This window comes from Glycine max, chromosome 7 (genome assembly GCF_000004515.6).
Source record: "Glycine max cultivar Williams 82 chromosome 7, Glycine_max_v4.0, whole genome shotgun sequence".
NCBI lineage: Eukaryota > Viridiplantae > Streptophyta > Magnoliopsida > Fabales > Fabaceae > Glycine > Glycine max.
The window spans coordinates 34,905,850-34,915,943 of record NC_038243.2 but is presented as its reverse complement, the minus strand read 5'-3'; the positions used below and the strand labels follow the sequence as shown (position 1 = coordinate 34,915,943).

At 32.9% G+C, this 10,094-nt stretch overlaps 1 protein-coding gene across 1 annotated transcript; it reads left to right on the top strand.

Moving 5' to 3' along the window:
* The first annotated feature begins 2,357 nt into the window (after positions 1-2,357).
* LOC100789930 (putative 3-ketoacyl-CoA thiolase 2) lies at positions 2,358-8,382 on the top strand. The gene is made up of 14 exons (NM_001255639.3): positions 2,358-2,544; positions 2,992-3,065; positions 4,133-4,217; positions 4,417-4,543; positions 4,712-4,810; positions 4,892-4,959; positions 5,038-5,145; positions 5,229-5,306; positions 5,381-5,513; positions 5,611-5,707; positions 6,340-6,463; positions 6,843-6,951; positions 7,214-7,297; positions 8,131-8,382. The coding sequence occupies exons 1-14, from the start codon at positions 2,440-2,442 to the stop codon at positions 8,175-8,177; spliced, it is 1,338 nt and encodes a 445-aa protein (NP_001242568.2). The 5' UTR covers positions 2,358-2,439; the 3' UTR covers positions 8,178-8,382.
* The last annotated feature ends 1,712 nt before the right edge of the window (positions 8,383-10,094 follow it).

Below are 10,094 nucleotides of genomic sequence, written 5' to 3'. Positions count from 1 at the left end.
TCTTGTAGTTAGAATTTAGCTTTTTAGGAATCCTTCAAGTATGTTTAGGTTTTAAAATAATTTTTTATGTTTTCTTATATTTTAAATGAAGGTTTGGAAGCTTTATGTTGAAGGAGGATGAATCAAAATCAAAAAGAAAATATTTTCAATTTTGGCCTAGCCAGGTCAAAGTGTTGCACGCCCGACCAAAAGAGTTAGTAGCCATCTAGATTCTGAGATGTTCCTAGCCCAGCGAGCTACTGTCTCGCCCAATCAGAATTCTTCTTGAGAGCAACTCATTTTGAAGACATTTCTAGCCCATCCAACACAAGGGTATCTTGTCCAGCCATGTAGTTCCAGTATTCATTATTGGAGCTTTAGCCAAACAAGAATATTGGCTCGCTATGCCAGAAATGTTGTGCTATCACTTAATGAGAAAAAGTCAAAGCCATTAAAGGGACTTTTTGGAAAGAGATCAAAACATTTTCTTCTTCGAAAAAGCTGGGTTCCGGATGTATGCAGTTGCATGAGACTTTCTTTTTCCTCCATTTTCCACCTTCTTATTATTCTCTTCACCATTTTTGAAGCTCTTCTCACCCATGAGTAACTGAGCTTCCCTTTGATTGGGGTTTGATGTAACTAAACCCAAATTCACGTATATCTTTTGAGTTATTAATAGATGTTTATTGTTCAACGTTAAGTGTTTTCTTCTTTGCTTAATACTTGCTTTGGCTTGATCACCCATTTCCTTGATTTTATGGTTTAAATGCGATTGAAAAATGTATTTGAACTACAAACTAGAGAAGAACATCTAATGGGTATTGTTTTCAGGAATAGAGTAAGACCCATTAGTTACCTTTGACTCATTTTCTTAAAGCAAGTAACTTGGCTAAGCTATGCAAGAGATTGGTAGTTTAGTCATGGTACTTAGGCTCTTCTTGTAAAAGGAATTAGGGATTAGGCATTTTTATAAGTTGGTGATATCAAAGGAAGGGTAAACATATATTAATAGCTTGCTTATGCATGAGAGAGTGGTTTAGTGAAATGGAACCCCAATCGTTTTCTTTTATTGTGTTTCGTGTAACTCTTGTTCGTAACCTAGATCTTGGAGCATCAAAAACCCCTTATATTAGTTTTATTTCAAGTCTTCGCCTTAAACTTCAAATCTTAATCATTGTTAAGTTAAATTCTCTATATTTGTCTAGTAAGTAAACAATGTATAAGTTGCCAAATATAGTGGAAGTCCTTTGGAAAAATGATACTTGGATTTTTCATTTTAAGCTACTTGTGATTGATATATCAAAGAAGTAATAGACGATCATAACAATTGTGGCAAAAATGAACATGACAGTGGTGGTGGATATGTTTGATATATTTTAGAATGTTATAAATTAAATCTTTAAGATATTTAATTTTTTGTTTGATAAATCTTGTAAAGATTTTATGGTTAAATGAGATTTTAATTGAATTTAAGATATTTTTATTTTTATCTTTCATTTTAATGGAACACTTAAGATTAATAATTTTCATTCTCACTCTCACACAGCTGACCATTTTCATTTGAATTTTTCATATTAAAAATCTTTATAAGCTAATTTTTAAATTTTTAAAAATTAAATAACAAAATTATATCATATATTTTGATACCCTAATACTTTGAAATATAATTTTCTTATATATATGTTTGATTTTTTCTTATTCAAATTTTTTATAATCTAATTCAATTAAATAATGCAATTACATCATATCATAAATTTTATTATACTACAATTTTTTCAATTTAAAATATTTTAATTTTAATCTCATTATTTATTTTCACTTTTATATTATATATATATATATATATATATATATATATATATATATATATATATATATATATATATATAGATGTGTTTGGTGGCCAACCCCCCAACTTTCGTCTTTTCTCGATCACTATTTATTCTGATTGGTGGGGTCATTAATCACGTTTTGGACGGAGGTCTCGTTTTTCACGTTCTTCGAGGAACTTTGCTGGTGCATTTTCTCAGTGACTGACGCATGTTTCCACCACAATATATTTATTTATTATTTATTATTCATTTATAATTTATAAATGAATAAATAAAACTAGCGTGCTTTGCATGGTCGTAGCAGACAAAGTGAAAACAAAACAAAGAAAAACCAACCCAAATTTTATTTTTATTCTCTTTTTAAGTGTTTATGAATAAATTAAGATAACATTTTTTAAAGATTAACAAGTTTATTCAAAGAAGACAGGACCCTTGAAGTCAATTTGAATTTGTCCCTTTCCTATGTTTATACATAGAAAAGAGTTTAACTTGTATAATTTCCTATGTTACTTCGTATACATAGAAAGAGTTTAATTACATAATAATAATAACAATGGTTTCTATTCGCTAAAACTCAGCGTCACATTCACCCGCACAACAAAGTACAACACAGTGCAGGGGCTCAATTATGGAGAAAGCAATTCAAAGACAGAGAGTTCTGCTTGAACATCTTCAACCCATTTCTTCAAGTTCAAATTTTTCCTCTCAAACCCATCAATCTACGGATCTCTCAGTAAGTGGGTGTTTCATTGTTTTACTTTTAAGTTTCTGTGTTTTCAAATTTGTGCTTTTCTGCCTCTGCCATGATTGATTTCTAGTCTTCAAGAGCTTGTGTTGTCAAGTTTATGTGAGTGCATAAATTTGATCCCTTGCTAACTAGTTTCATTAAATAACACATCGAACCTACAATTTTTTTGTTTTTTTTGTTATAAATTTCCTCAAAAGAGAGTGTATGCAAAGTATTGTAAATTTTGTGATTTGTAATAAATTTGAACAGATAAAAGAGAGAGTGTATTCAAAAGAGTATGTTCGAGTTTGAGAGTGTGTTACTAGCATTTCTCAATTTGATGATTATGTTTATTCATATTATTCTGAATCTGTTGAACCATCCTTCACTTTCTGAAAGCATATGTGGAAATGTTTTACCCCTTTTTTAAGGCCTTTTCCCACTTCTTGTTAGGCTTCATTATGTTTTGCTGGGAATTCTTCGCATGGTCAAACAGGTGGATCAGATGATGACGTGGTGATTGTAGCGTAAGTTTGCCTATATAAATGATCGTATTGTGTGATTTCTAATTCGTTGTTTTGCGGTAATAATCCAATTAGTCCTTGAAATATGCGTGTCGGTGTTGTTAGTCCTTAGAAGTAGGGATGCTCATAAAGTATTTTTTGACGTGTTTGAGTTAAAAAAGTTAAATCTTATGCATTTTGAAGACAAATTTTTGTATTTTGGGTTGAGATTATACTTCCGGTTGTCTCAACCTTCAATGTCATATACAACAACAACGCCTTATCCCACTAGGTGGGGTCGGCTACATCAACCTTCAATGTCATATATTCTTTAAAAAAGTGTATTTTTTAAATAATTATGTTTTACTAATATAATTTATTGACTTAATAGATAATATTTTGAATAACATAATATTATTATAGGTACTATGGTAAGTTTATTAACTTTTACAATAATTACCTTGAAAAAAGATAGCAATGATTTGGTTGACATGGTAGAAGTTTTTATACTTCTCATTAAACTCTATTTTATATTGATATTATCTATCTTGAGATATATATCTTATAATACACCTCAATTATACTTGTATATTTCTTCAATTTTATGATTTAACAATAAGTAATGTTAAGATTTGCATATTGTGTCAACAAATTGGGTTAACGATCATGTTTCATATATTGCGTGTCTTAATTGGGTCGAGTTTGGATTTAAATAATGATCCTATCAAAATTTTGGATCAGGTAAAGACATGTAAATCCATGCCGTGAACACCCTTACTTAGAAGATGAGAAATATTACATCCACGGTCCCTGAATATACATATGATCCTCATGTTACTGAATGTGTGTTTTGTCAAATTAGTCCCTAAGGTCAGAGATTAGTTTAACAGAGGAAATACACATTCATGGATAATTGGATATTCAAAGACTTGGTCTAGTTTGACTGACGCTATAATTTTTCTACTATCATTCAAAGACTTGGACTAGTTTGATGAATGCTATATCATTCAGGGACAAATTAGACTATTTACTCTATGATTTTGTTAATGACATTATTGAACCTATAGCTATAATTTCTCTTCAATAACCAGTGCATATCGTACTGCCATCTGCAAAGCAAAGCGTGGGGGCTTTAAGGATACCCTTCCAGATGACCTTCTTGCCACAGTTCTGAAGGTAATTCTTAATTAATTAGTTAATAAAAGAAGATTGGAAAGAAAGTTATCAAGTATAAAAAATATTTTAGTGAATATTTGTGATGGTTTATGCTTGGAACATGTCAGCCTTGAAATGTTTTGAGCTACTTTTGTTGATCAGTAGTTTATTTCTTTCTTCTTCTTTTTTTCTTTAGTTTCTAAACTGAGTTTTCCTATAGGCTGTAATAGAGAAAACAAATGTGGACCCTGCGGAAGTTGGAGATATTGTCGTGGGCACAGTACTGGCACCTGGATCAGATAGAGGAATTGAGTGCAGAATGGCTGCCTTTTATGCAGGTTTCCCAGGTACATTTTGTAGTCTTCATTGAGCATGATTTATAGGAAATTGCAGATTGTCTTTACTTTACTGAATGTAGAAGTACTCATGAGGTGACTTCATATGATTAAACGAGAAGTTAGTATGTATTTTAGCGCAATTTCTAATATGGTGGATCTTCTTCATTTTTCAACCAGAGACTGTGCCTCTTCGAACTGTCAATCGGCAGTGTTCATCTGGACTTCAGGCGGTTTCTGACGTAGCTGCCTATATAAAAGCCGGGTTCTATGACATTGGTCAGAATGAATCTAGATTGTATATTAAAATGCCATGGCATTGTTATTTCTTTGGCCTAATCTTCCTAATATTCAATGCAGGTATTGGGGCTGGACTGGAGTCTATGACAGTAGATCGTGTGAATAGGCTTCCCAACATTAACCCAAAGGTATGGTGAAGTTGTATATTTTGATGTCCACATTTTCCTTTGAGACATATTCGGCTTGACTTTTCATTATATTCACAGGTAGAGACCTTTGCAGAAGCCCGGGATTGTCTTCTTCCAATGGGAATCACTTCTGAGAATGTAGCACAACGTTATGGTGTGACAAGGCTAGAGCAAGATCAGGCTGCTGTGAGTATGACAAAAGTATTTAGTGTGCTAAGTATGTATGAAAAGATTATCAGGAAGCATGAACTTTTAATTTGTATGATTAGGTTGAGTCTCACAAGCGAGCTGCAGCTGCAACAGCAGCTGGCAAGTTCAAAGAAGAAATCATTCCAGTTTCTACAAAGGTAAGTGCCAACTACCAAAATGAATTTCCCTGTAGTATTAATAATGTTATCCTGCTAATGATTTGTTTACAAAGTTTGTGGACCCTAAAACTGGAGTGGAGAAGAAAATTATTGTTTCTGTCGATGATGGTATCCGGCCAAACACAAATTTAGCAGATTTGGCAAAGCTGAAGCCTGCATTCCAGAAAGATGGAACCACGACAGCAGGTACTAAAGAAATCTTTTTCATTAATTTTGTTACTCTGGGTGACAATCTTCTACCTTGTGAATATGTATGTTTTTTATCTTTCTTTTTTAATTTCAGGGAATGCTAGCCAAATTAGTGATGGTGCAGCAGCTGTGCTCCTCATGAAGAGAAGAGTGGCTGTGCAAAAGGGGCTTCCTATTCTTGGAATCTTCAGGTACACAATAACGATGCATCATCAAAGAAATTATTTTTAAATACAAGTCACATCAAATTTGAATCTAGACACAAACCTGCATCTATCCTATAATGTGCACACCACCTGCATTTAGCCCTGAAGTACATGTTTTCTTGTAGTCCAACTCAATGTATATAGAAGCTGCACTTTCAATTAGTAATTTGATTAATTTTACACCAAATTACAAGAAAGTTTTAGAAGTCAATTCAATTCCTGAAAGTATGTTTTAGATAAATATAACTAACAAAACAGGCATGCAGATATAGGGCTACTGTACAAAAAATACGTCCATTTGGGGAAAGTTATTTAAATCGAGAAATGTTCCTAGTTATATAAATGGGGTACTTATTAGCTAATTTGTCTGGAAAAAGTTGCTGTAATAAAGGATAATCAAAGCTTGAAGCCATGTGCTTCACATTTTCAATATTAGAATATTATATGCTGAAAGGATATTTGAAATCAGTAACTCATAAATATTACTTGGAAATCTATTCAAACATGGACCTAAATCAAATTTAAGCTTCTAATAGAACCTTATTCATTGTTTTTTTGTTTTTATATTTTTAATTTGAAAATTTGAATTAATCTCACAAGTGAATTCAATTTTTCAGGAGTTTTGCTGCTGTTGGAGTAGATCCTGCAGTCATGGGTGTTGGCCCTGCTGTTGCTATCCCAGCTGCAGTGAAATCTGCTGGTCTTGAACTTGGCAACATTGACTTATTTGAAATCAATGAGGTAAAGGTTTTAACAGCTGTCATTATAGGTCATATTTGGATAAACTTCTCCATAAACACTTATAGTTATAGGAGAAGAAATTAAGAAGGTAAAATGCGTTGAGCTTCTCTCATAAGCTAAAATCAACTTATTCACCTTAACTTTTAGAGAAGTTAAATGATAGAGCTTCTATAGAAGTTAAGTGCACAAGTTTATTTTAGCTTATAAAAGAAACTCAATTTATTTTACCTTCTTATTTTATTTTCCTACTATTGCTCAGGGAGAAGTTTATTCAAACAAGACTTTAAATAATAACTACTTTTTATTGCATATTTTCACAGCCAAGTCTAACTTCAAGTAATCTTGTACTGAGCATTTAGAATATAATGGTCTTGTGTAGGCATTTGCATCGCAGTATGTTTATTGCCTCAAGAAATTGGGACTTGATCCCAGAAAGGTCAATGTCAATGGTGGTGCCATTGCTCTTGGACATCCTTTGGGCGTTACAGGTGATGTTGAGATGTTTACAGTCAGAAAATTAACTTACTTTCGCCTTATTATTTTCTTATTAAATGGAAGAGGTAATGCTAAAATCTTCAGAGACACCTGCAACTGAAATCTTTATATTTCAGTGACATGTTTTACTTGTGTATATTTCATCTTACGATGGGGACAAGCCATCTTACACTTCCAAATTGACAGATTAATTCTGTTCATCTATCATGAACCTAATGCTGACTTTGTTGGTGAATTTACATGCTGCCATTTCAGGTGCACGTTGTGTTGCAACTTTGTTGAATGAGATGAAACGCGGTGGCAAGGATTGTCGCTTTGGTGTAATCTCAATGTGCATAGGTGATTTCTTCTTTTGGTCTCTCTCCATCTCACATATACCAGTAAAAAGTTGAATATTCGAGAAAAAGTAACACATAAAGTATATATAATCTATTTTTATATTTAAATTGAAGTCAAAATTAGTTTTGTAACAAATGCACATCACTCAAAAGCTGGATGATAAATTTTAAGAATACTTTCTAGGTTTGTAGGGCAAGATAGCAAATTTTATTACTGATGTTCTTGTAAGTTGACACTAGTAGCCTGGTAGATGTATAGCTAGCTTACACAGAAGATGGCTAGGCTAGGGCCTTGTTTGGGTAAACTTTTTCATAAGCACTTATAGTAGGGGGGGGGGGAAAGAAGGTAAAATGAAATAAACTTATTCCATAAGCCAAAGTTAACTTATGCAAAACTTAAAATCAGTTTTTGGAGAAGCTCAATAAAATAAGTTTCTTACATAAACTACAATTAACTTATGCATAAGTTAAAATTAGCTTATGAGAGAAATTTATTTCATTTTTTCTTCTTACTTTTTCTACTTTAAGTGCTTATAGAGAATTTTATCCAAATAGGACCCTGATAGTTAAAGTACCTCGCGGAATAAGTTAGTGTATTTATTTCCGGAGAATGTGTTGTCTCAGAATAGGAAAAAGAAAAGAAGCACAAGAAGAGAAGTTCTTACCTATAAAATTAAAAATGGAATGGAAATGAGAGTAGTGAGTAAAACTACTAGAAACATTAAAATTAGCGATGAAATTAAGGACAAAATAAACAGAGTAAGAGTTCATGCATGTGAGAGTTTAGAGTGTTATTCCCTTCCTTTAACATTATTGAAATGTGCATTATTTCAGGGTCAGGTATGGGAGCTGCTGCTGTATTTGAAAGGGGGGACTTTTAAAGATTTGTGCAAGTTTAGAATAGTTCATAAAAATAACGATCTTTTGTCACCGGATGCTTGATATTAGACATAATTTGAAGTGTTTCTATTTTGAATTCAGTTTTGGTTGAAATGTTACAAAAAATTGGAAGTGTAAACAAGATTTATTTTAACCATGATTATGACTCAGATGGAGAATAGAAACTATAGCACTGAGTTTGCTTACTCAATTTTGCCCTCGTTGTAAGATAATCTCTTTCAAACAAAAAAGATAAGAAAATGAAACAAGGAAGATACAAAAATGTTAGTGAACCCAAAATGCATTTCTCGCTACTTAAAGAGTTGATACTTTGGCCAAAACTTAGATAACCTTGGCTGCATAGCCTAAGTAATTTGTGGGTGAAGTAAGTATAAAAATTGTCTGATGTGGAAGTAGGTCAACATTTCTATTGGCAAATAGGAAATTTCTAAGTACATGCCCAAGTATTTGTTACTTCTTGGGTTGAAAACATATTTCTGGCTACTTAAGAGTTGATACTTTGGTCAAGACTTAGATTCTTAGACAAGTGGCCTCAATAACTTAAGAGGGGGGATGAATACAGTTTCACAATTTTTCTACTAATAAACTTTAACCTCCCTCTAAATATAGGCTCAAAATGCAGAAGAAGAAGTAATAATCAATTTAATCGATGTTCTTTAAACATGCAAGACAAAATTAATTGTAATAACATAAATGAGATAAGGGAAGAGAGAAATGCAAACTTGATTTATATTGGTTCGATCACTTCTCGTGCTTACGTCCAGTCCTCAAGCAACCCACTTGAGATTTTTCATTATCTCTGTAAATTATTTACAGACTTTGAACACACCTTGGGATCTCTCACCCTTGTGTTCAAGATTCTCCAAGAGACAACCCGTCTCTTGATTACAATTCTCACAATCCAAGAGACAAATAAGTCTCTTGATTACAACTGATTTTCTGAGATGAACAGAAAGATTTCTCTCCTTTAGAGTGGATGATACAAATTAAAGATCTTAGAGAAATTTCTCTCTTTTAGAGATGATAATACAATTTGAAGTTCATAGATGAATTCTCAATAGATTTGCAAGTGTTTGTCCAAGAGTTGTTGAGAGAGCATTTGACAATTAAGTTCTCTTAGAATATTTCTCTCTTGCTTTTTGAAGTCAGACACACACATATATAGGCCCATCATGCCTTTTCAAAATGGTTTGAAGAAATGTGTATTTTCAAAAAGCTTTTTCTGAAATTCTTCACTGGTAATTGATTACAGGTTTTTGGTAATCGATTACATAGTTATATTTTGAAGGGTCATGACTTTTCAAATTGAATTTCAGGAGTTTCGTTATTGATAATCAATTACACACCAATGGTAATCGATTACAGCCTTTAAATTCAAATTTCAAAACCCTTTTCAAAAGCTAATTAGTAAACTTGTCTTCTAGTAATCGATTACACTGCTTGGTAATCGATTACCAGAGCCTTTGATCTCTTGGAAATAATTTGTTTGAGGCCTTATCTTTTTCTTGATCTTTGTTTGCTTGACCTTGAATTAATCTTGAAGCAATGCTTAACCTTTGAATGTTTGTTGAAGTAACCTTGTAAGCAACCTTGTTTGATTCTACTTTGGCATCGTCAAAACCTTGTATTCATACTCAGAGAAGCTACAAAAGGAACGATTGGGGGATTTTCTCCGCCGCATCCTTGAGGAGGATTCTGAGGATTACGCTCCAATTACAACGTTCTTCTTGGTGTGGAGGTTCGGCGGCAAGCAACGACAGCTCGTGGTGGCCACCAGAGGTTGTGGGTGGTGGAAAAGGAGGTGTTAGGGTTTAGGTGGCGTTTGGAGAGGAGGAGAGGGGGAAAATCGTGTTTTTCACGCTGAGGAATGTATTTATAATCTATAGATCTCACTTAGA